Raw genomic sequence first — 25,031 nt, 5'->3', positions numbered from 1 at the left:
ACTGCAATTTGGGAACATTTCAGATTGTCCAACCTAGAAATACTGGGACACCCAGATATTCTACTTATCCCAAATAACTTTTCCACTTTCTCATAAGAAAAATTTATGGTACTTAAGGGCTTACTGTGTGCCAGGCACTGAATGAATTGCTGGGATAGATACAAGATAATAGGGCTGGATACAGTCCATATCCCATACGGGACTCGCAATCTTAATCCCCATTTTACAGATGAGGGAGCTGAGGCCCAGAGAAGTGAAGTGACTTACCCGAGGTTACCTGCCAGACAAGTGGTGGAGGTGGGATTTTCCTCCTACTAATAATGTGTTTCCCCTCCAATAGGCAGGCCCGAAACCCTGCAGAGTGCTCTGTGTCAGTTCTGGGAGAACCAACCTCACTTCCTGCGACTTTGACCTCCGTAGCCTCCAGCCTGACCAGCGGCTGGAGAACCTCTTGCAGTATGTCAGCTTAGAAGACTTTGAGAGGCAAAATGAAGAAGCCCGGAGGACCAACAGGCAGGCTGAGCTCTTTGCCCTCTACCCATCAGTGGATGAGGTGAGTGAACCATTCTTTACAGTTGGCTACTCCAGAAAACAGATTTTAATAGGAAGAAGAAAAGCTCTCTGCTTAAAATTTCTATGAAATATTATCCTTTTGTCTGCTCATTCTTTACCGCAACTTCAGCTAGGTCTTGATTATCTGTACTCTCGCAGCTCTGGAAGAGTAAAGATAAATGAAATGGATGGATAATTCCAAATCTACTGTGTATAACTCCCTTCTTCTTCCCTAGCATCTGATCCATGTCAAAATTGAATTCGGGTTGGGATGGGCTTGGAAAATGCACCTCATGCTTCTGTGTGTGGATTGGCCACTTTGTTAGAGACCAAACCAATATAAGAAAAGAGGTTAAGAGGGCTTAGGAATTGTGTCTGATCTACATATATTATATCTAGTCTAATGCTTTGCACATAGTAAGTGCTTAACAAACACCATTCTTCTTATTATTATTACTATTTGAGAATATTTTTTCAATTTGCTGTTAGATGAGCCTTTATCAGACATGATTTGTGATGCATAAAAATATTGCAGATATAGAAGTAACACCAAGCATTCGATAATGCTCTTAACACTCAAAGAGTGCACGGTTACCCACCTCTTAAACTGGCCATTATATATCTCTCCAGTGATTGCATTCACAAGAGATAGATCTGCAGAGCTACATTTAGCTGGTGACATAAAACCTTTTTGATGGGCTAAACACAGTGCTTAGGCAGCCTGAGACACTGGCCACAGCACACATATAATAATAAGAATCATAACTGTGGTATTTGTTAAGCACTTACTGTGTCCCAGGTACTGTATTAAGCACTGCAGGGGGTGGGGGTGGGGGCAAATGGGGGGAATACAAGCAAATCGGGTTAGATACAGTCCCTATCCTACACAGGGCTCACAGTCTTAATCCCCATTTTACAGATGAAGTAACTGAGACACAGAGAATTGAAGTGACTTGCCCAAGGTCACTGAGCAGACAAGTGGAAGAGCCAGGAGTAGAACCCATGACCTTCTGACTCCCAGCCCCGTGCTCTATCCACTAGATCATGCTGCTTCTCGCCCATATCCATACCTGCCCTCTAACTTTTCCTGTTGGTTCTTCACAGCCTCAGCCCTAGGCCCTGGCCCTCGCTTCCCTGTTCCTGCCTCTGCCCTCTGTCCCTCCGGTTCCCTTCCCTCTCCATTAACCCACTCCACCCACTCAGGTTTCACAGTCAGGCCACTGTGGCAGGGGTCAGGAGAAAAGAACCCTCTGTGGCGTGGTTCAGAGATGAGGGCTAAGAACTAGGCGAGGGCCAAGCTGGGAAGTTGCCTGCTCACTATGTCCGCCAGAAGGGGAGAAAATTCAGAGTTGGCTCCAAGCAGGAGAGCTGGTGATTTAAGCCACTCTCACCAGCTTCTCAGCTTCTCCTACCCCCTAGAGGGAAAAGTGGATCTGAGGTGTTGAATGGCAATACTCTGAACAGCTGGGTTCTGCCGCCTCTGACTAACATTATGGTTTCTCCCCTCTGCTCCCACTTCCCTCTCTTGCCCCACTCTTCTCTCCCATACCGGCAGAGTCTGTGGCTGCCTCGACCCCTGCCTACGCCATAACCCTGTCATCTTTGATTTCCCTAACTCTGGCCAATTTGGAGCTTTTTTTACCTTCTCGAAAGTAGCGCAAAGGCATAATGATGATGATTGTCATTATTATATTATTAATGAGATTAATAATAAGAGTATTTATTAAGTAGTTACTACATGCCAAACACTGGGGAGATATAGAATAATCAAATCAGACAGTCTCTGGCCCACATAGGCTTCACAGTCTAAGGGAGAAGGGAGAAACATGTATTTAATTCCCATTAGGAAACTGAGGAAACTGAGGCACTGAGTCATTAAGTGAGTTGCCTAAGGTCACACAAGCAGGCAAGTGGAAGAGTCTCCTCTCTCCCAGTCTAGGTGCTCTTTCCACTAGGCCACACTGCTTCTTGTGGGTGTCTTCCAGGAGCTGAGGAGATGCAGAGTAAAGGGGACTGGCATTAAACTAGGGACCATGCTAGCCTTTTGACAACCTGTTCCCCTGTTGAGGTGCTGGGGGGAATCTGTATTCCTGGAATTTATTAAAGCAGCTTCAGGACCCAAGCAGGAACAGACTCCTCTACCTAGGGAAATGAATGAAGCACACAGAATGTGAACTATTTTAAATACCAAAAAAATCTGTATAATGAAACCAAAGGGGCCGATTTTTACAGGGCCAGGCTATGTAAAATAGTTTTGTTGTGTCTTGAATAGGTCTGTGCCTTTTGGTAGAGTTTGCTATATCAACTCACAATCTCTGTGATTATTTAAAATCTGTAATTCAGTGTTGTACAGTAATTACCGAAACAGTCTACGCATCTTAGAGAAACTGTATTGCATAGTCTTAATTCACTTATAGAGTTGGCTTGTTCTATTGTCCGTGAACTTGTAAAATTGTTGTGGAAGGTAGTAACAGAAAGAAACTAAAATGAGAAGCAAACAATAAGAATGGGATTTTGCAATGCCATCTGGTGGATGTTACAAAGTTACATACATGGTCTCATTTCCTTCCTTCCTCCCTCTGTTGCTGCTCTTAAATTCATGGATTTCTAAAATGAGAAGTGGTTCACTTTTCAAATGGACTTTGTTAGAAGTGGGGGTAGGGTCCCTGTTAAAAGGGTTTGACTGATTTAGGCAATGGGTGGTAACTTCTACATAGTGAAAGCAGTTGCACAGCTGTGGCTTGTAAAAGTTTGATAAGCAACTTAATAATCATGTGATTAATAATAGGAGGACGCTGTGGAAATCCGCCCAGTACCAGAATGCCCAAAGGAACACCTGGGGAACAGAATTTTAGTCAAACTGCACATGCTGAAGTAAGTGTTTGGGTCATTTTTTTTTCCCCAATTACAGGAATGAGATTCATTCTGCCATTATACATTATCTACTTTGGATGTGGGGGTTTGAATTAGACAGGCCAGCAGGGAAAATGCACTGTAGAGGAAAACAGCAGGAAAACCTACCCCTTCTGAGTCATCATGCTTCAAGAATCTGGCCACCCTTGAGCCCCTCCCTAAAAGTTGGCTCCTCAACTCTTAAACAGCCTTACAGGTGTGAAAATATGGTCAGTTGTGACAGAGGGCATTATTAAAAGAAATTGAATCACTTGGATTTCCCATAGCAGTGAAAAACTACATTTCATAATGCAGAAGTTTTCGAGCTGCAGAAAGAAAATTCAAGTCATTGCCACATGTACCACACATACACACAAGAGGACTATGAGGCTAAAAATAAGCCTATTTGTAGTTCTTGTTTACAACCCTCTTAGGCAAAGATCAGAGCTGGCTTGAGGGTGGTACAAGGACTGGGGTGACCCCAAGCAGAACCTTCTTGAGAAGCAGTGAGGCCTAGTGGATAGAGCATGGACCTGGGAGTCAGAAGGACCTGGGTTCTAATGCTGGCTCTGCCACTTGTTTATTCTGACCTTAAGTCACTTAACTTCTTGGAGCCTTAGTTACCTCATCTGTTAAAGGGGGATTAAGACTGTGAGCCCCATGTAAAACACAGACCGTGTTCAACCTGATTAGCTTGTATCTACCCCAGCGCTTAGTACAGTGCCTGACACATAGTAAGCTCTTTACAAACACCATAAAAACCCAACCGGGAGCACCCACGGGATTGCCAGGGTTGTCGTCAGATAAAAGGAACAACAACCAGTTGGTGGCCTGGAGCCAAAAAGGTGGCATTTGTGTTTAACAGGGACATTCGTAAGAAATCGAAACGAAATGCTGAAACGCTTAGTCGAGGAGAAGGAAAGAAAGAAAGAAGGAAAGAAGTGAAAAAAAGAATATATTAAATAAAAAACTGAACAATAGCCTGTACTGAAGCAGGAATAATAAAAGAGACTCGAACCTTCGACGTGAACATATCCTAGCCTGTTGAGCTATGGCTCAATACAGTTCCGCCTTGTCTACATTGGCCAATGAATATGCTTTGCAGGTGGGAGGTCCTGTTAGGCTGGAGGAAGTGAGTGGCCTCCTGGAAGAGGAAGCGGCAGCATCTGTAGACCTGCAAACAATGGTGGTTGCTGCCGCTTCCTCTTTGGGATGACCTTCCCGCACCTCTTCCCCCTAGCCCAACCAGGCTGCCTGCCCCATGGCAACTAAAGCAGCAGGGCTCACGATTGAGCAGCAGGACCCTGCTTGGGTATGGAGCGATAGTAACCCACCCCTGTCCCTCCTCACCTTGCCTTCCTCCAACCTCTTAACATTCTGCCTCTATTCTCCAAGGTATTTTCCATCAGCTGTGCTTTCCTTCAGACACAGTTTTCAAATGGACATTGTTTGCCTACTTATAATTTTCTATAAGATATGTGGATGTTACTAAACAAGAGTTTTGTAGTAAGTTTCTAGAACTTCATGCAACCAAAAGTTCCTCTCTGTTTCCTATAAATGCATTCAGCATATGTTTGGGATTTTCTATTTCTTTTAGGACACTGAATCCTCAAATTTATGCAACAGTAAGGGGAGGGTTAGGCCCAATTGCAAATTCAGGAAATTTAGAGTAGCATTAAAGAAAATGTCTTTCTACTTACCTTAGAATTAATCCTAGGAGAAAATTCATACAATTAAAATGTGGCAACCTTCAAAGTACACGGGACACGCGGTTTGTGTAGTTTGTACAACATCTACTCTACTGTGAGTACTAGTACAGTGAATATTATTGATAATGACTAAGGCTAGGCAAAATTGGATCTGTCAGAGCAAAATTTAGGTTCTGAGACTAAAAGCAAGCCCACAAGTAATAAAAACTGGTACTCAAAGGCAGCCAACGGAAAACCTGGGAAAGAAAGCTGCTGAAGGAAACTTCAACTAATGAGCCTTTCTCCCTTCCAGAAAAGCAGTTTTGCGAACCACAAATTCAAAGGTCTCTGGGACAAACTGTTGCTTCTCCTTTCTCAACAGTCCTTCCTAATGATGAGGCTAGGATCTCACAGCCAGCTCTCAAGTGAACGTATAATTAAGGGATAATTGGCGTGGCCTAAAAAGATGTGAATTAGCCTTTAGCTAGAGTGGGCTGAGGCCACCCGCAGTGCTTTTGGTTTTTGGTAACAGGAGGGTTACTAAGATCTCAATCAACTCTGCTCCTGTGGATGGGGAGGAAACCGGAAAGGCCATAGCATCCAGGCCCTAACTCTGCATCTAAATCCTGGGGCTGCAGCCTAAACGTTGAACCGGGAAGTAAAGTGAGAGGAGTGACAGGAGTGGAGTGGAGTGCTGCTGACCATGCCACAGACCATCCCTCCCACTTGTAGCATCCAGCATTCCACTCCACTCCTGTCACTTCTCTCACTTTACTTCCCGGTATTTTACTCACTACCTCTTGCCCACCCTTCACCTAGAAAAAGAAGTTGAGAATAGATTCCTAGAGATTTGACCCAAATGTACAAAACATCCTGAAGAATCTAACTGGCACTTTCTGAAAGTCAAAATCAGTCAATTAACCAATGGTGTTTATTGAGTGCTTACTGTGTGCAGAATACTGTACTGAGCGCTTGGGAGAGGACAGTACAACAGAGTTGGTAGACATATTCTCAGTCAACTAGGTTACAAAGTGTATAAGTCCATAAGAAATGCCTCTGTTGGGTCAAACGAATGGCCCACTCAGTGTAGTTTCCTGTCTCTGATAGGATGAAGTACTTGGAGGAAAATAATAATAATAATGGTATATGTTAAGCACTTACTACGTGCCCAGCACTGTTCTAAGCGCTGGGGTAGATACAGGTATTCAGGTTATCCCGCGTGGGGCTCGCAGTCTTAATCCCCATTTTTACAGGTGAGGGAACTGAGGCCCAGAGAAGTTAAATGACTTGCCCAAAGTCACACAACAGCCAAGTAGCAGAACCCACTTTCCGGGTGCCTCGAACTTTCCACGCTGGAGTGCTAATCTTTTCTAACTATCGTCATGTGGAAGCTGCTCCATTTCCCCAGATCTTCATATTTGCCCTACTCCGTACCTTCACCATCTCACCTATGTCCTTCCTTTGATGTGGCAACCAGCTTCTTTTTCTTCATTTTCAACAGGTTTGAGATAGAAATTGAACCATTGTTTGCAAGCATCGCCCTGTATGACGTCAAAGAGCGAAAAAAGGTAAGGAGGCACTAATGAAAAGTTCATCGATGGAAAGGGTGGTTTTTCTCAGTAAAATCGTACATAAATTTGAGTGACTGCTAGCAAATATTTTGGGATGAATTAATTTCAAATACCTTGGCAGATTGTCTTGAGGAATAACAGCTGAATCAGGGAAGAGTGTAGTAATGATGGACTCCTGTTATTTGAGACTAGAAATGTATGAGATGAGGCTCTTTGATTGCATGTTGATTCAAGATAAGTTTGGATGTAATATGTGGTTCAGTTTGGGAGTTTTTCTTCTCTATTTTCCAGGAAACATCTTGGGTCATGGTAGAAGATATCTCTTGTGTAAGAAGTCTGAATGTGCACAGGATAGGAGATTACAAAATCGAATGTACATTTCATTTGAGAGACTTTAGTGACCAAAGACTTTGAGTAATGTGGGTCGGGGTGCCAACTTTTCATTTTGGGGCACAGGGGTGAATTTGGGGCTCTGAGGGGATGAGGTGGAGAAGGAGGGAGAAATGAGGAGTATGGAGGGTGGGAAAGAAAGAAGGGGAAGGGAGGGGGGAAAAGGGGAAGGAGAGAGAGAGAGAAAGGGGTACTTGTCCTCAGTTGCTGTACTATTTCTGTCTCCTCTTCCTCCTCCTCTGCCACTGCCACCAGCCACATTGCCAGTAGCTCTGAGGCTGAACCAAGATGGACCAGGGGAGCCAGAGCAGTTGTTGCTCAAGCAGTATCTGCCCTGTCCCAGATTGAGGCAGGTGTATCGAGCCTGGGAAGTGGCATGGCAGCTGTGTGAACCAGCCTGGCTCCTGAGCCCCAACCCTCACCTTGCTCCAAAGAACATTCCCTCAGACTTGTCAGATTGAGGCTTAGCCCCGGAGCCCAGTGTGGACAAAGGCAACCCCGCGAGTGCCAGGGCTGGGCCAGGGACCAGGCCCCTCTGTACAGGGGCCAAAACCTGGAAACACCATCTTGGTTCCTCTTCCAGCCCCCTTCCAGCTCCATGAACCTCAAAGGCCTTGGGGGCAAAGTTAATGGCTTCCTCTCTTCAGTGCCAGCCCCTTGGGAGCCACAGCCCCCCTCCTGCTCCCCAGGCCTCCCCGACTTTCTGTGGAATTAGGGCCCCTTTCAAAGAGGGCGTGTTGATGTTTGTGGCATGTATTGTTCATTTCAAATCAGACAGTGATGTATGAATGCCCAGCAGTCTCCTAGATCAAGTACAAAGTGTCTCTGGGTAAGGACTAATCATCACTTGGGAGAGCATCAGATACTCTGATGATTTAAGTGTCTTCCAGAATCAACATTTGCCTCTCATAAGCTAAGCCATGTTGCAACCTAGGGTTTCAAAGTGCCTGCTTTAGTCAGTCCAACAAAGCTTGTATTGATACAAAGCCTATTTCAGAATTTCCAGGAGCAGTTCCTCATAAAATGCACACGTGTTCACATTGATTCTCACTTTGTCTTTGAGTTGTTCCTCAGCACTCTGACTCATTTGTGCCTTGCCATGAATAATTGCAGGATAATTACAATGGAGGATTTTTCTCCCCTTTTCTTTTGCTGTTGCTGCTTCCCAGATCTCAGAAAATTTTCACTGCGACCTGAATTCTGACCAGTTCAAAGGGTTCTTACGAGCTCATACACCTTCTGTTGCCCCCTCTAGTCTGGCAAGATCTGCAGTATTCTCAGTCACCTATCCATCTTCAGATATCTACTTGGTAGTTAAGGTATGTGAGTGTGAAGTCATCTCATTGTATTGTGCCATATACATTTTACAGCCTGAGCCAACACCAAGGAAAAGGGCTGACCTTTTCTGGGTAAGGGTATGCATTCCTAGACCATTTTCTATTCTGTGGTGACAATAGCCACAGACACCTGCTTTCCTTCTGAAATCATCCAGTGGGTTTTCCATTCCAAAGGAGATTGCCTCAAAGGCCCATCTTCCTGTCACCTTTAGATTTCTGCAGTGGAGTCGTGCATGCTTCTTCCCAAGAGAAAGAAAACCGAGAAGAAATCGGCTCTCAAAACCGAGAGCCACTCAAAACCTCCCCTCTGTATGAACTGTAGGTAGCTGCTCATTTTGTAGGAGTCTTGAGCAATTCAGAATCCCAATTCAGAGGAAATAACTGAAATGGGAAGTGGAAACCCTAGCCCAGTGTCTGTCAATATTATGGAGTTGGTAATCGAAATTATGGACTCCCTAAAGGAGTGTGTGTTAAAGCAAGGAGCGGAGGAGACCTAGGACAGAGTCATGAGGGATGCCCACAGTTAGAGTGTGAGAGGCAAAGGAAGAGCCTGTGAAAGAGACTGAGGAGAACCAGGAGAGAACCATGTCAGTAAAACCAAAGGTAGGTGATAGTGCTCCCAGGAGAAGGGAGTGGTCCACAGTGTCAAAAGCAGCTGAGAGGTTGAGGAGGATTAGGAGAGAGTTATGTCCATTAGAATACTAAGCAGTCGGTCATTGGTGATTTTAAAGAGAGCGGTCTCAGTGGAGTGAAGAGGGCTGATACTGGATTGTAGAGGGTGAAGAAGGGTCTACAACCCATTCAAGGAGTTTGGACAGGAATGGGAGGAGGGTGATGAGATGATAGTTGGATGTATATGGACTGTACAGATAGCTGTAGAGTCCAGAGAAGGTTTTTTCAGGATAGGGGAGATGAGAACATGTTTGAAGGGAGAGGGGAAGGAACCATCAGAGAATGAGCAGTTGAAGATGGCAGTTGGGGAGAGGGAAGCGAGGGGAAGGATGGGCACAAGTTTTTTTAGAAGATGAGAAGGGACTGGTTCAGAGGCACAGGTAAAGGTGATAGATTTTGGAGGCAGTTTTTTTGGGGGGGTTTTGTTTTGTTTTTAAATGGTATTTGTTAAGTGCTTACTATGTGCCAGGCACTGTACCAAGCGTTGGGGTAGATAAAAGATAATGAGGTTGGACACAGTCCCTGTACCACAGAAGGCTCACAGTCTTAATCTCCATTTTACAGATGAGGTAACTGAGGCACAGAGAAGTTAAGTGGCTTGCCCAAGGTCATACAGCAGACAAGTGACAGAGTCAGGATTAGAATCTAGGTCCTTCTGACTCAAATGAGAGGTCTGCTCTTGAGAGATGGCTTTGAAGGTTGACAGACTGGTCGGGGTAGGGGGTGGGGAAGTGGAAGGGAGTTGGGGATGTGAAGGGGAAACTTTGGGAGGCTCAGAAACTAGTCTATCCCCTGGTACTAATTGATTTGTTTTATTCATTTGTTTATTTTATTAATTATTTTAGTCCCTGAGCTTCATGCATACATACATATATACATACATCTCTTTTTCTTTTATAAAGATTCATAAACCAAATCGGCTTTTGTGCTTCCAATATGTCTCATTTGCCTTATTTTTATATTACTTTTATTACTAGATCGAAAAAGTCCTCCAGCAGGGAGAGATTGGAGACTGTGCTGAACCCTACATAGTTATCAAAGAGAGTGATGGTGGGAAGGTAAGACATTTTGGAGATTGTTCAATTAAAACATTCATTCATTTGTTCATTCATTCAGTGGTATTTATTGAGCACCTACTATGTGTAAAGTATAATAATAATTATGGTACTTGTTAAGTTCTTATTATGTGCCAAGCACTGTTCTAAGCACTGGGGTAGATACAAGTTAATCAGGCTGGACACAGTCCCTGTCCCACATGGGGCTTACACTCTTAATCCCCATTTTACAGATGAGGTAACTGAGGCCCAGAGAAGTTATGTGACTTGCCCAAGTTCACACAGCAGACACGAGTGGGGCCGGGATTAGAACCCAGATCTTTCTGATTCCCAGGCCCATGCTCTGTCCTCTAAACCTCACTATTGTTCCCTCTCTCACTCACACCCTCACCACCCCTCTCCTCAGAGCAGCCAAGTTCATAACACTCAAGATGAAGATGAAGTACAGGGTATTGTTCCCAGGCACCTGGTTATCAGAAATCCCTCCAGACCTAACTTACAATTATTAACATTTTGCAGTCCAATTTGTTCAGTATTTGGCCCCAGACTCTTAAAGTGTAACAACTTTTATACCACACCTGCTATTCATCCCAAATATGACAGACATATCTCTGGAGTTGTCCTCAACCTTAACTACAGAAGATCTCTTAGACATCTTAGGAAACCTTTCTGAGATTTCCTGAGAAAATTTGCTTGAAGACACGCTAGTGATAAGGTAATGATATAAGCTGTGAGCCCTTCACCTCTGGATCATATCATAATTAATGACATTTATTAAGTACTTAATATGGCCTTATTGCAGTGAATACAAGGTTATGAGATCAGACACAGTTGCTGATCCTCACAGGACTCACAGTGTATCTTATCTCCGTTTTACTTGTGAGGAAACTAAGGTCCAGAAAGGTTAAGTGATTTGCCCAAGGCTGAGTGGCAGAACTGGGACTCAAACCCAGGTCTCAAGACTCCCAGTCACATACACTGCCTACCAGGCTATGAGGCCTCTTGGCCAAGTCCTTAGCAACTGAAGACACTATTAAATGATAAACTAGTGAAACAAGCTGTGAAAATGGCTGCCTGCAAGCCCAGTTGACCAAGTCAGTCACTCATTCTATCGTATTTATTGAGCACTTACTGTGTGTAGAGCACTGTACTAAGCGTTAGGGAGAGTACAGTATAACAAAATAAACACATTCCCTGTCCACAACGCGCTTACAGTCTAGAGGACCACCACATTGGTAGTCATTTGTGGAGAAGACCAGAGTACTTGTGCTCTTTCTTCAGAATACAGAGATACCTTAGAATAATCATTGGATTTATTCACTCACTGATGTAGTTCAGAAATGCTATTAGGGGATTTGAGAGGTTTTGGACTTGAAGGCCACCATGTTAGTTATTGTTCTTTTCCTTTCTCTTTTAGAGTAAAGAAAAGGTCGAGAAATTGAAAAATCAAGCAGAATCCTTCTGCCAACGTTTGGGGAAATATCGGATGCCTTTCGCCTGGGTGCCAATAAGCTTGTCAAGTTTCTTTAGTGTTTCAACACTTGAAAGGGAGATCACTGAGGTGGAAACCATGAATGGTAATGCATTCAGCTACTATGAGAGACAAAATTCTCACATTGTTTTTTTAAGTATCAACTGACAATGTTAAAAATGTGGTAGGAATTGGAGGCTCCACCTTTGGGTGGAAAAAGCACGATGGAATTATACAGTAATCAGGATTAATGGTAGTAGTAGTCATAATAGTTGGTGCACTGCACAGTATGAGGCACTTGGAAAGTACTGATTAAGTAATTCATTCCCTGCCTATGAGGAGCTTGCACTCTAACAGGGGAAGCAAATATTAAAATATTTACTAGATTGGTCAAAATAAAAAAATATTGAGCAGACATATACATGAGTGCTATTGAGGGTGTAAATAAGTTCAGGAATTTCCCAAAATAAGAAATGTCTCTTTTCTAAAGTAGAAAAATGAAAAGCTATTCATGTTTTGGGGAATTTTATGATACAGTTATGTTAATTTTCTCAATTAATAATTGGCAAGAGCCAAAATATACACAGTTTAGTCAATTCTGCCATAGTGTATGTTTTCACTATACGTTTTGGCTAGAATGCTGATGAGGAATTGGTAGAATTTCTTCCACAAACACATCCTTCTGGACAAAGAGTGATGCATTATTAAACACCTTCTAGGTGCCAAACCCTGAACTGGGGTAGGTGCGGCATTATCACATCAAAGGCATAACTACTCCAGTGCAGTTTCTCCTCAACAAGTGGTTCTGCAGGAAGGCAACCCCCACATTAAAGAATCCGCTATCCTAGAAAACAAGGATGTAAAATATTTTTTAAGTTTCCTTATGCCACTAATGCATTAGGCAAAAAAGAGAGCATCAAGTTAGTTATGGTCCCTGGTGATAGGACTTTAAATAAATCCATCTGTTATGTGAGAGGTTTAACCGTACTTCCCCATCAAACCCTTTACAATAAATCAGTGGTACCTATTGAACGTTTACTGTGTGCAGAGCACTCTACTAAGCACTTGGGAGAATCCAGTGCAACAGAGTTGGTAGACACATTCCCTCCCACAGATTGGAGTTCCATGAAAAAGGATTTTTTTCCAAGTAGACTTCCAGAATGATTAGTAATCTCTCTTGCCAAAGGACTGTAAAAAATCGTTTATTGAAAGAATACGTTATTACTTTTTAAAACCCTTTTCATTTACCCCATCTATTCCTCTGCCTCATTACCACACCCTAAAATGTCTGGATTGTTAACCTTCTGGGCAGGCTTGACTTCATATGGTGAGGGTTGGGAAGCTGGAAGTTTAATGAGTTTTAAACTCATTTTCCTAACTAGTCATTGATTTCCGAGCCAGTTTGTCTTTAAATTGCCCTTCTTTCTCTTGCATCCCACTGCCCCAACAGAGTATGTTTCAATTCATATATCCATCAGTCCCCCGAGTACTATTTCCTGTGACTTAATAAGCTGGGATTCTCTTTCTCAGACCATGACTTTTATGACACCATATTCAAAAGTTAATTTCCGCTCAGGCAAATATAGTTTCCTCAGGTTTATAATTAACATTGGTAGAATGAGTCGGGAAACCTAAGTCTGTTGAGGGTTTCACCTTAACATGACTACCTTCAGTTCATTTTATAGAGCAAGTCCATAAAAAAAAAAGTATCATTTATATGATTTTTGCCCTGAAACTAAGAAGGAGGTTAATAAAGCCCTGGTCATTTTTACTGAAGGGAAAGGCTCCATTGGTGAGAGGAAGACAATTGCCGGCTCTAGAAGACCTTCTGAGAGAAGTATCAACTTGGATGACACCGGCGTTGGATCTGGTTTTAAGGCTACCCCGATAACTGTCAACACCTTTTTCAAACAGGTACCTTTGTACCCTTTGTCTTTTTAGTTGAAGTAGTAGTGATATCATTTGTTGAGCATCTTACTAAGCATTTGGGAAGGGACAGAGAACAAAGTGACATGTTCCCTGCCCACAGGGAGCTTTCACTTTTAATGGGGGTGACAGATCTGAAAATATCTACAGATAGAGTCGTCAAAATAAGTAATCGATACTGAGCAAACATATATACATAAAAAGCAGTGTGGCCTAGAGGAAAGAGCACCGGGCTGGGAGTCAGAGGACCTGGTTCTAATCCCCACTCTACCACATGCCTGCTGTGTGACCTTGTCACCAACTTCTCTGTTCCTCAGTTCTCTCATCTGAAGAGTCAATACCTGTTCAACCTCCTACTGAGACTGCCAGCCCCATGTGGAACGTCATTATCTTGTATCTACCCCAGCACTTAATACAGTTCTTGGCGCATAGTAAGTGCTGAACAAATGCCACAGTTCTGAGTAAAGAGCAGGGATATATAAGCACATAACTTCCCAAGATAGTTTTTTAAAAAAACTATATGTGCCATATATGAACCATATGTGTGAATTTATTAATAAAGAAACTTTCATTGAACACTGTTAGTGACTTAGGGCCTTTACAGGGCTTGATTCTAATTCACCTTAGAATAACTAGTAATGAAAAGAATAGTTATTGAGCCCAAGTCTTCTAATGTTATCAAGTTGGGTATGTGGGGCACAAGAACCTTGTGGTGATTTGTGTGTGTGTGTGTGTGTGTATGTGTGTGCATGTTCACACCAGTTTTGCTCCTTGCAGTCCTCTAAAAACTGAATTATCCAAACCTTTAAAATGTGGGAGAATCAAGCTCATGGAAAATCTTCTCAGAAAGTCAAAGGTGTTTTCTATCTTTTGAGAGGTTCATTTTAAAAGCGACAAGGCAACTACAAAGTTGGAGATCTAGATATACAAGAAGCAGCATGACCTAGTAGAGCACAGGCCTGGGAGTCAGAGGACTTGGGTTCTAATGCCGGCTCTGCCACTTGTCTGCTGTATAACCTTGGGCAAGTCACTTCACTTCTCTGGGCCTCAGTTTCCTCATCGGTAAAATGGAAATTAAGACTGTGAGCCCCGTGTGGACAATGACTGGGTATCTTGTATCTACCCCAGCGCTTAGTATGGGGTATGCTTAGTATGAGAAGCAGCGTGGCTCAGTGGAAAGAGCCCGGGCTTGAGAGTCAGAAGTCATGGGTTCGAATCCCGGCTCTGCCACTTGTCAGCTGTGTGACTGTGGGCAAGTCACTTAACTTCTCTGTGCCTCAGTTACCTCATCTGTAAAATGGGGATTAACTGAGCCTCACGTGGGACAACCTGATTACCCTGTATTTACCCCAGCTCTTAGAACAGTGCTCTGCACATAGTAAGTGCTTAACAAACCCCAACATTATTATTATGATTATTAGTACAGTGTCTGACACATAGTAAGCACTCAAGTACTATTACTAGTAGTAATTATTATTACGGTTATTATTATTAACAACAACTTCTAGTACGATATAGCCTTCCCTAGGGTAATCTGCAACCAATCCAGCTGTTGGTTCAGGAGAAAGATCTCACCCCTGAGAATCAGGAGAAAGGGTTTCAGTCCCAACTCCATAAGTAGGGAAATGCCTGCTGGGGCTGTGCCATCAGTGGTAAAGATTTCTGGCCCAAGAACAGTCTAGAGCATTCTGAGAAGTGGATGGGCCTAGAGGTTACTGAAAACAGCTTGCTACGGTGGACAGTGAAGACCACAGCTTTACCAAGACTTTACCTGTTGTTCAGCTCTACACTGAAGTCACTTTGGCACTAAATAGGTCATGCATGTGAAAAAAGAAAAAAAAAGAAAAAGGTTTCATGCACTTCCCAATGTGCTGCACCTTTACCCTCCTACTCTCTCATTGCCCCCTGGGACTCAGCAAGCTCAGGAGAGCCCAAGTGGCACTACTCTAACACAAGCGATAATGTCAATTCCTCGATGTAGGTTCTCGGTCCCGAAGTCTCAGCCTTGAGACTTGTCTGTAGTTCTCTCCAAGAGACTCCATTGTCATCATCACTGCACCAAACCCAAATGAGGTTGGAGCAGCCTTATTGTCATTATTATCATTATTATAATTGTCAAGTGATAACTACGTGTCCAGCATTGTTCTAAGTGATGGGGTAGATACCTTAAGTTAATAGCAATAATAATAATAATCGTGGTATCTGTTAAGCGCTTACTATGTGCCAGGCACTGTACTAAGCGTTGGGTGGCTACATGCTAATCAGGTTGGACACAGTCCCTGTCCCACGTGGGGCTCACAGTCTCAATCCCCATTTTACAGATGAGTTACCTGGGCCCAGAGAAGTGAAATGACTTGCCCAAGGTCACACAGCAGACAAGTAGCAGAACCAGAATCAGAACCCATGACCTGACTCCCAGGCCTGTGCTCTATTCACTATGCCATGCTGCTTCTCGATCAGGTTGGACACCATTCTTGTCCCACAGATGGGGCTCACAGTCTAAGTAGGAAGGAGAACAGCTACTGAATCTCCATTTTACCGATGAGGAAACCGAGGCCCAGAGAAGTTAAGTGACTTTCCCAAGGTCCTCCAATAGGCAAGTGGCAGACTGGGGATTGGAGAACCCAGGTCCTGTAGGTCCACTATCCACTAGGCTACTGTGCTGCTCATCTTGCCCTCCCCGTCCCTGCCCTGGACACCTCCCAGTCCTGTCTCCCGTCTGTGCTGAGGTGGCAGGGTACTGGGGGAAGTCCTGGAAAGAGTGGAAGGGGTGAAGAGATTCCATAGTGCAGCCTCCCAGAATCCCTAAGAATTTACCTTCTGCTGTCTTCCGGATTGAAGTGACCAGATTTTCAGGGGCTCAAAATGGAAAAGCAGGCAAAAAGAGGAAAAGGGACAAAAGGCAGCCAAATAAGAGGTGGTGGGGAGAGAAAGAAGGAAGTGCAGGATGGGGAGGGAAAAAAGGAAGGGAATGGAGAGAGAGAGAGAGGGGGCAGAAAAGGGACATCAGACAGCCACTCACACACACACACATATATATATACTCAGACAGAAAAACATAGACAGCACTCAACCAGCTGCTGCTGCTACTTCCTCTTTCTGACCACTGACACAGCAGGTCTGCAATTTCTGCTGCAGTTGTCCTAGTTATAGCTGTGGGGTCACTGTGGAGCCTGGCTGCCTGAGCCCTGTGTCTGTGGCAGCCATGAGCTAATTCGGGAGGATTCTGGTGCCGGCCAGAAACCGTCAGTAAATGGCCAGAAGCAGCCAGTTCAGCCCTGGCAATAGAGGTGGCGGCGGGACTCCTCTACTCCTCCGCATGACTTCTGTGTCACCACTAGTCGGGCAGTCAATCAATCGTATTTACTGAGCACTTACTGTGTGCAGAGCACTGTACTAAGCACTTGGGAAAGTACAATAGAACAATATAACAGACAAGGTCCCTACCCACAACGAGTTTACAGTCTAGTCTGTTGATGGCCCTTCCTGCCACCTAGCTGAAAGCAAGGCTTAAATCGATCCCACCAACGCAAAGTTTTATTCCCTAAAATTGCCATGCTAGACCTGGGCCCTAATTCCGACCCAAAAAGTGTACTCTTTCAGTGACATTTCTACAGTAGTATTGACTTATCTCTTGACAGGAAGGAGATCGCCTTAGTGATGAAGACTTATTCAAGTTTTTAGCAGATTACAAAAGATCTTCATCCTTGCAGAGAAGAGTCAAGTCAATACCAGGTATGGGTGGTGTGCATTTAATTATCAATTACTGGGCACATGGTTTTTCTAATGAATGAACTTTTTATTCCATTCATGTTTTTACAAAGCATTTTAGACTATTGCAAGTTGTAATTTGGAATTGGGCAAAATGTGATGTAAACTCCCTGTATTTTTAATTCCTAGAGCATAATGCTACATAATTTAATATAAGCCATGTTTTTAAATGTGGGAGATTAGAAGTTAGCAAATTTGTGACAACTAAAGTTGACACTAAGATTGTATTTTTTTTTCCAAACATAAAGACTTTCATGAGGAATTTTCTTGAGTTTCCAAAAGGAGAATTTATTTTAATTTTTTTATTTCCTCCTCTTTCACTTACTTGCCTGATCTCTACCACTAACACTATATAACATTACCACCTCTACACAGATGTCTCTAAGATACTACCTCACTCTCCAACTCTGCCATCTCACATCTTCTCCTACCTCCAGCACATCTCTATTTGGGTGTCTTGCCAGCATCATAAGCTCAATATATCCATCTTCCCTCCCAAATCTTCTCCTCCTCCTAACTTTCCCATCACTGATAATACCACCACCATCCTGTACAATGTGCTGGAGTTGATACAAGCTAATCATTTGGAATTGTACTTTCCAAGTGCTTAGTACAGTGCTCTGCACACAGTAAGTGCTCAATAAATAGGTTTGAATGAATGAATGAATAATCAGGTTGGGTACAGTCCCTGTCCTGCATAGGGCTCACAGTCTTAATCCCCATTTTACAGATGAGTTAAAAAGTGACTTACCCAAGGTCACACAGCAGACAAGTGGCAAACGTGGGATCAGAACCCAGGTCCTTCTGACTCTTAGGCCTGTGCTTTTTCCACTAGGCCACACTGCTTCTCATGCTGTCATAATGTCTTATGCCCACAAGACATTAGCCTTAACTTCTCTCTCAAACCCCCACATTCAGTCAGTCAGTCAGTCATATCCTGTCGCTTCCTTCACAACATCTCCAGAACCTGCCCCTTCCTCTCCATCCAAACTGTCACCGTGCCTGTCCAAGCACTTGCCCTGCATCAGCCTCCTTGCTGACCTCCCTGCCACCTGTCTCTCCCGACTCCAGTCCATACTTCACGGGCCTAAGAGTCTGAAGTTCATGGGTTCTAATGCTGGCTCTGCCGCTTGTCTGCTGTGTGACCTTGGGCAAGTCGCTTCATTTCTCTGGGCCTCAGTTACCTCATCTGTAAAATGGGGATTAAGACTGAGAGCCCCATGTGGGACAGGGACTGTGTCCAACGTGATTACCTAGTATCTGCCCCAGTGCTTAGAACAGTGCTTGGCACATAAGAAGCACTTAATTATTATTATCATTATTATACACTCAGCTGCCCATTTCATTTTCCTAAAACATTGTTTTGCTCAGGTCTCCTCACTTGTCAAAACCCTCCAATGGTTGTCCATTCCCCTTCACAACAAGCAGGAACTCCTGATCGAGGCACTCAATCAGCTGTCCTCTCCCTAGTTTATCTTCACTCTTGGCTCGCTACACTTCAGCTTGCACAGTCCACTCCTCTCAAGCCAACCTATTCACTATGCCTTGTTTTCATCATTTTCATCTCTGACCTCTTGCTCATGCCCTCCTTCTGGCCTGGAATCCTTCTCCTTTCACATCCAGCAGACCAATGCTCTCCCCATCATCTTCAATCATTTATTGAGTGCTTTCTACATGCAGAGCACTGTACTAAGCCCTTGGAGGAGTACAATACAACAGAATTAGCAGTCACGTTCCCTGTCCGTAATGAGCTTATATCTTCAAAACCCTTCTTTGATCCCATTTCCTCCAGGAGAATGGCCTTCCTTGGTTAATCTCTCATATCTCCACTCTATTCCACCCCAACTGCCTTTTGATGCACTTCTCTGCACTTTGTCACCTAAGCATTTGGGTACTCACACATAGCTATTGCAGCTATGTACACCTCTTTATACTCTATTGCTTCCTCTTTTCTGTAATTTATTTTAGTGCCTGTCTCCCCTCTAGATCATAAGCTCCCTGGGGGTAGGGATCATGTCTACTAACTCTATTGTGCTCTCCCAAGAGCTTAGTACAGTCTTCTGCACAGAATAAGTGCTCAGTAAATGCTATTGATTGAGTGATTGAATCACTCAATCTGTCCTCTAGACTTTAAGCTCACTGTGGGCAGGGAATGGGTCTACCAACTTGGTTGTATTGTACTCTCTCAAGTGCTTAGTACAGAGTTCTGCACACAGTAAGCACTCAATAAATACCATTGATTGATTGGATGATTGAACAAAATCATTGTATCTATCTTGTTGCCTTACATAACATGAGAATATGTCCCACTTGTTTGGTTTGTTTGCATCGTGTTCCTCTATTTGTGCTAATTACTCTTATTTTCTTTTTTAAGGCTCACTTAAACTGGAGATTTCACCAGCGCCAGAAGTTCTTAGTTCCTGTTTGACTCCTGAGTTGTTACCAGTGAAGGCCTTTTCTGAAAATCGCTCTCGTCCACACAGAGAGATTCTGGAATTCCCAATTCGAGAAGTGTACGTCCCCCATACTGTCTACAGGTAAGAGGCAAATGATCTGAAAAAACCAGCAAAATCACTAAGGATGGCAGCTTGGATTTTTCATCATTCACAGAAATTTGTTGCCGAATTGCAATTACCAAGCACTTAGTACAGTGCTCTGCACACAGTAAGTGCTCAATAAATATGTTTGAATGAATGAATGAAATTAAAACACAGCAAAGGCTCATTTAGTCCTTCAATATGACTTCTATCTTGAGCAAGTTGTTCTCTCTAGTGCCCTTGTTTGCATGCCCTGAAAGGAGTAGAAACTCTACAGTTTCCTTAGAAGCCTTTTCCTCATAATCTAATAGACCAGGGGGTCTTGCCAAAAAATTGTTTGGTAATTGTTTTAAGTAAGTTTAATAAAAGGACAACTTAGAAATACAGTAGTAATCATTTGCAATTATGAAATCTCTCTCTTCTAAGAACGCAGGGTGCCCCAAAAATATCTCCATTTCCAAAGGTGTAAAATAAAAGGGAAAAGAATGCTCATGCCTTTGTCCTTCACCACTTCTCTGTGAGAAAGGAGATGTGGTTTAGAGTCTCTCTCCCCAGTGCAAAATTCCAGAAAATTCTGAGGAAGCAACAGTTCCAAGCTCCCCACACCCTAGTGTGAGATGAAGGAACACCTATGTTTTCATACTGGTGTTGTGGTTTGTATCTTCTAAAACATCTGATCGTATAATTGAAATAACGCTTGTGGCATTGGAATAGACTTGCACTAAATGACTTTGGTGGTTATCTGACTTCTCAGCATTTAATCACCCTCAGAAGGCGTTTATTGCTCTGTCTGCTCCTCTGCCATGAACATTATCCCTTAATTATATCACGGCAGTTCTCAAGATGCATGAGTCTGTGCTGAATGATTTAAAAATGTAGGAGTGCTAAGAGGAACAAGTCTGAGCGGATCACTTTGTGCTAGCAGGGTAGTGTAAGAAACTGGGCTGCAAATTGTCCTGTGAATATTTTTCAGCCAGCCCATGCTTCATAGGAGTAAAACAGGAGCCATAGTGATTGGGAGCCAACTTATCTTGAAAGAGTATAAGAAGAATGCAGGAGTCCAGTGATGCTGCAAGCTCCTTTCTGCTTTGTCCCTAGGCAAGGGAGTTACAAGGGAGGGGGAGAATTAGACTGTTCCTGTTGTTATCTTCAGTAATATCATTGTGATTAGGTATTTCTCACTGTAACCGGATGAGGTAGGTTAATATTGTTATCCCCTTCTCCCAGGGGAGAAAACTGAATAAGAATTAATTGCCCATGGTTCTATAGTGAGTTAAAATAAGCTCGTTGTGGACAGGGAATAAGAAGTATGGCATCTGTTAATCGCTTACTATATGTCAACCACTGTTCTAAGTGCCAGGATAGGTAAAAGCAGATCAGGTTGGACATAGTCCCTGTTCCACATGGGGCTCACAGTCTTCATCCCCATTTTACAAATGAGGGAATTGAGGCACAAAAAAGTGAAGTGACTTGCCCGAGGTAACACAGCGGGCATATGGCAAAGCCAGGATTAGAACCCAGGTCCTACTGACTCCCAGGCCCGTGCTTCATCCGCGAGGCCATGCTGCATCCCACGTTGTCTGTTATATTATTATATTGCACTCTCCCAAGCGCTTAGTACAGTGTTCCACACACAGTAAGTGCTCAGTAAAGATGATTGACTAAATGAAGAGTTAAGATTAGAATTCAAGGTCCCTGTATTTCTGATCCTTTTCTTAGGTTACCCAGTGAAACTGGGGCTTTTGTCAGTGTTTCCAGTCCAATGGCAGGGACTCTCAAGTTTGCGTTGGCTTGAGAGAGGTAGCTGTCCTCTGGATATGAAGCATCTGGGAGGCACAAACTACTTGGGTGGCTGGAACTCAGGTGTGGGTTTTACCAAGCCTCACTCCCCAAACCACTGGTATTGCCCCCAAGACATCACTCCCTTGCACTTCCTGGGTTTCCAGAGCCAAAACCCTAAGAGGCCTGGCCTCCCAGGGACCAGGGTCAGCCGAGGTCTTAGCAGAGATGATTCTTGCCAGAGGCAAGATGTCCAGGAAGGTGGAGGTTTTGAACATGAATACAAGAAGTGGAATGAGCTGTGGGAGAGAAAAACGGGGAGAGCTACAAAACACAGTCCTTCCCCAGACTCAGAAATTCTTGGGCACAATTCCGGGTGGGTATGCTGACTGAGGGGGCCCACTAATCCTACATTACTGCAGCCAGATCCCCACAGCCTGGACTAAAGCCTTAGAGGGTGGAAGAGGAAGGGGAAAGGGAAGGGGAAGGAAAGGAAAACCAGTGACCCTTCATCCTCAGGCTCTATGACTCCCCAGACTGAGTTTGTGTGGTGAAGAGTGAAGAGAGGAGTTGGCAAATCTTGTCAGTTCTACCTTCACAGCATCTCTAGAATCTGTCCCGTCGTCTCCATGCAAACCGCTACCTTGCTGATCCAGGCACTTAACAGGTTCCGCCTTGACTACTGCATCAGCCTCCTCGCTGTCCACCCTGACTTCTGTCTCCCCTCTCCAGTCTGCATTTCACTCTGCTGCCCAGGTCATTTTTCTAAAAATATCATTCAGTCCACATCTCCCCACTCCTCAAGAACCTCCAGTGTTTGCCCATCCACCTCCACATCAACTAGAAACTCCTTGCCATCGGCTTTAAGGCACTCAGTCAGCTTGTCCCCACATGCCTTACCTTGCTGATCTCCTGGAGAAGCAACATGACCTAGTGGAAAGAAAGAGCATGGGCCTGGGTGTCACAGGATCTGGGTTATAATCCCTGTTATGATCATTACCTGCTGTGTGATCTAGGACAAGTCGCTTAACTTCTTTGTCCCTGAATTTCTTCATGTGTAAAATGAAGATTAAATATCTGTTCTCCCTCCTACTTAGACCGTAAGCCCTACATAGAACAAGGACTGTGTCCAATCCAATTAACTTGTATTTAACCCGGTGCTTACAACAGTGCTTGACATACAGTAAGGACTGAACAAATATCATCATAATTATTATCATTATAATTATTATTCCTGCACACTTTGCTCCTTTAACACCAACCTACTCACTGTACCTCGAGCTCATCTTTCTTGCTGCTGACCCATTGCCCATATTCTCTCTCTGGCCTGGAACTCCCTCCCCCTTCCTATCTGTCAGCCCACCACTCTTCTCGTCAATCAGTCAACCAATGGTATTTATTGAGCCCTTGCTGTGTGCAGAGCACTGTACTAAGCGTTTGGTAGAATACAATATAACAGCTGGCATACATGTTCCCTGCCCACTCCCACTAAAATCATTTCTCCTGTAAGAGCAGAAGTCATATCTCCTCCAAGAGGTCTTTCCTGACTAAGCCCTCCTTTCCTCTCCTCCCTCTCCCTTCTATGTAGCCCTGACTTGCTTCCTTTATTCATCACCCCCTCCCAACCCCACAGATATATATATATCTGTAATTTATTTATTTATATTAATGTCTGTCTCCTCATCTAGACTGTAAGCTTGTGGGCAGGGAATGTGTCAGTTACACTGTTATATCGCACCCTTTCAAGCATTTAATAGAGTGCTCTGCTGCACCCAGTAAACACTCAGTAGTACAATTGACTGACTGCCTGATTGACTCTAAGAGGTTGTCCCTGACTAAACCTCACTTCCCCTGCCTCCCTTCTGCATCACCTATACACTGGGTCTGTACCCCCACAAGCACTTTGATATTCACCTCTCTCCCAGCTCCACACCCCTTAGGTACATATCCATCTATAATTTATTTTAATGTCTGCCTCCCCCTCTAGTCTGTAAGCTCCTTGTGGGCGCCCACAGTGTTCTGCACACAGTAAGTGTAAAATAAATGCCACTGATTGATTGGTTGAGAAGCTGCTCCCTTGAGACTGAGTGACAGTGAGTAGGAGATGGAGTCTCCTCACTGAAGGTAGCCCTTTCCTCCCATCCCCAATCTACCAGAGAAGGGAAGAACTGAGTTAGGGCCTTAAGATGGTTTTAAAGGATAGAGTCCTGGATGGACTTGGGCTAGCCTCTGCATTCAAGCTCAACTACTCTATGCTGGCTCAGACTGGGATGGGCTACCTCCTCCTCCTCCTCCTCCTTCTCCTCATGAATGGTATTTATTGAGCACTTACTATGCACAGAGCTCTCTACTGAGCACTCGGGAGAGTACAATAGAGTTGGTAGACATGTACCTCCTCTTCCTTCACCTTTCCTCCCCTTCTTCTACAACCTGTTTCAGACTTCTGAGAGCCCCTGGGAGTCACAGTGATGGCTGTGATGCTTCTGTGCACTCAGGGGGCTTTAGCTGCCTGGAGGAACAAAGCTGCGTGATCCTACCCACTCTAGACTGCGAGCTCATTGTGGGCAGGGAATGTGTCTGTTCATTGTTCTACTGTACTCTCCCAAGTGCTTAGTACAGTGCTCTGCACACAGTAAGCATTCAATAAATATAGAATTGAATGAATGAATGAATGAATATTCACTCAGCCTTCGGCTGGTCAAGGTGACTGTTGGGGCTCTAGGAGGCTGGTGTTGGGTTGGAGATTTTGGGCCTGGGCAGAGCTCTTGCTTCCTGCTACTCCATCCTAATAACTGCGGTATTTGTTAAATGCTTCCTATGTGCCAAGCTTTGTACTAGGCGCTGAGGCATAGAGAAGTAAAGTGATTTCCCCGTAGGTCACACAGTAGGCTGCTTCTATCCACCCCAGCGCTTAGTACAGTGCCTGGCACATACTTAACAAATACCACAATTATTATTATTATTATTGTTATTGTTGTTTTTAAGTGACAGAGCTGGCGTTAGAATTCTGACTCCCAAGCTCATGCTCTTTCCACTAGGCCACATTGCTTCATATTCTCCAGGACCCCTGTTGAGAGCCCAGCCCCCAGTGACACTAGATGCTGTGGGGTGTTGAAGCCCTAGAGCATGGTGAGCAGGTGGTCCCAAGTGCAGGACCATCGATCCCACCCATGAGCAAGGTCCCCCCACTGAGCAGCTCAAGCTGAGCAGCCATGGGGGCAAAAAATTAAAATTCTGCAAAGAGAAAGGAAGCGACTTCTGGAATGAGGGAAGGGAGGGAAGCTCTGGGCTTTGGAGAAGAGCTGCAGGAAAGGGTCTCAGAATCTGAGATTTGCATTACTTGGTTTCATGGCACAGATCGTTAAGTACATCTAATTTATTATCCTGAGA

The 25,031-nt window shown here is 44.0% G+C and overlaps 1 protein-coding gene across 5 annotated transcripts in view; it reads left to right on the top strand.

Annotated features, from left to right (window-relative positions):
* Window positions 1-25,031, top strand: part of DOCK8 (dedicator of cytokinesis 8) — a 194,247-nt gene that overhangs the window by 73,519 nt on the left and 95,697 nt on the right. For all 5 annotated transcript variants that reach the window (XM_029055093.2, XM_029055091.1, XM_029055090.1 and 2 more), the window contains 9 exons: window positions 341-553; window positions 3,341-3,426; window positions 6,634-6,700; window positions 8,263-8,412; window positions 10,080-10,160; window positions 11,575-11,734; window positions 13,406-13,542; window positions 17,196-17,289; window positions 19,700-19,862. In XM_029055093.2, coding sequence (XP_028910926.1) covers window positions 341-553; window positions 3,341-3,426; window positions 6,634-6,700; window positions 8,263-8,412; window positions 10,080-10,160; window positions 11,575-11,734; window positions 13,406-13,542; window positions 17,196-17,289; window positions 19,700-19,862 — 1,151 coding nt within the window. The remainder of the gene's footprint in view (window positions 1-340; window positions 554-3,340; window positions 3,427-6,633; window positions 6,701-8,262; window positions 8,413-10,079; window positions 10,161-11,574; window positions 11,735-13,405; window positions 13,543-17,195; window positions 17,290-19,699; window positions 19,863-25,031) is intronic.

The sequence above is a fragment of the Ornithorhynchus anatinus genome, chromosome X5 (genome assembly GCF_004115215.2).
Source record: "Ornithorhynchus anatinus isolate Pmale09 chromosome X5, mOrnAna1.pri.v4, whole genome shotgun sequence".
NCBI classification, from domain to species: Eukaryota; Metazoa; Chordata; class Mammalia; order Monotremata; family Ornithorhynchidae; genus Ornithorhynchus; species Ornithorhynchus anatinus.
This window is presented reverse-complemented; position numbering and strand designations above follow the sequence as displayed.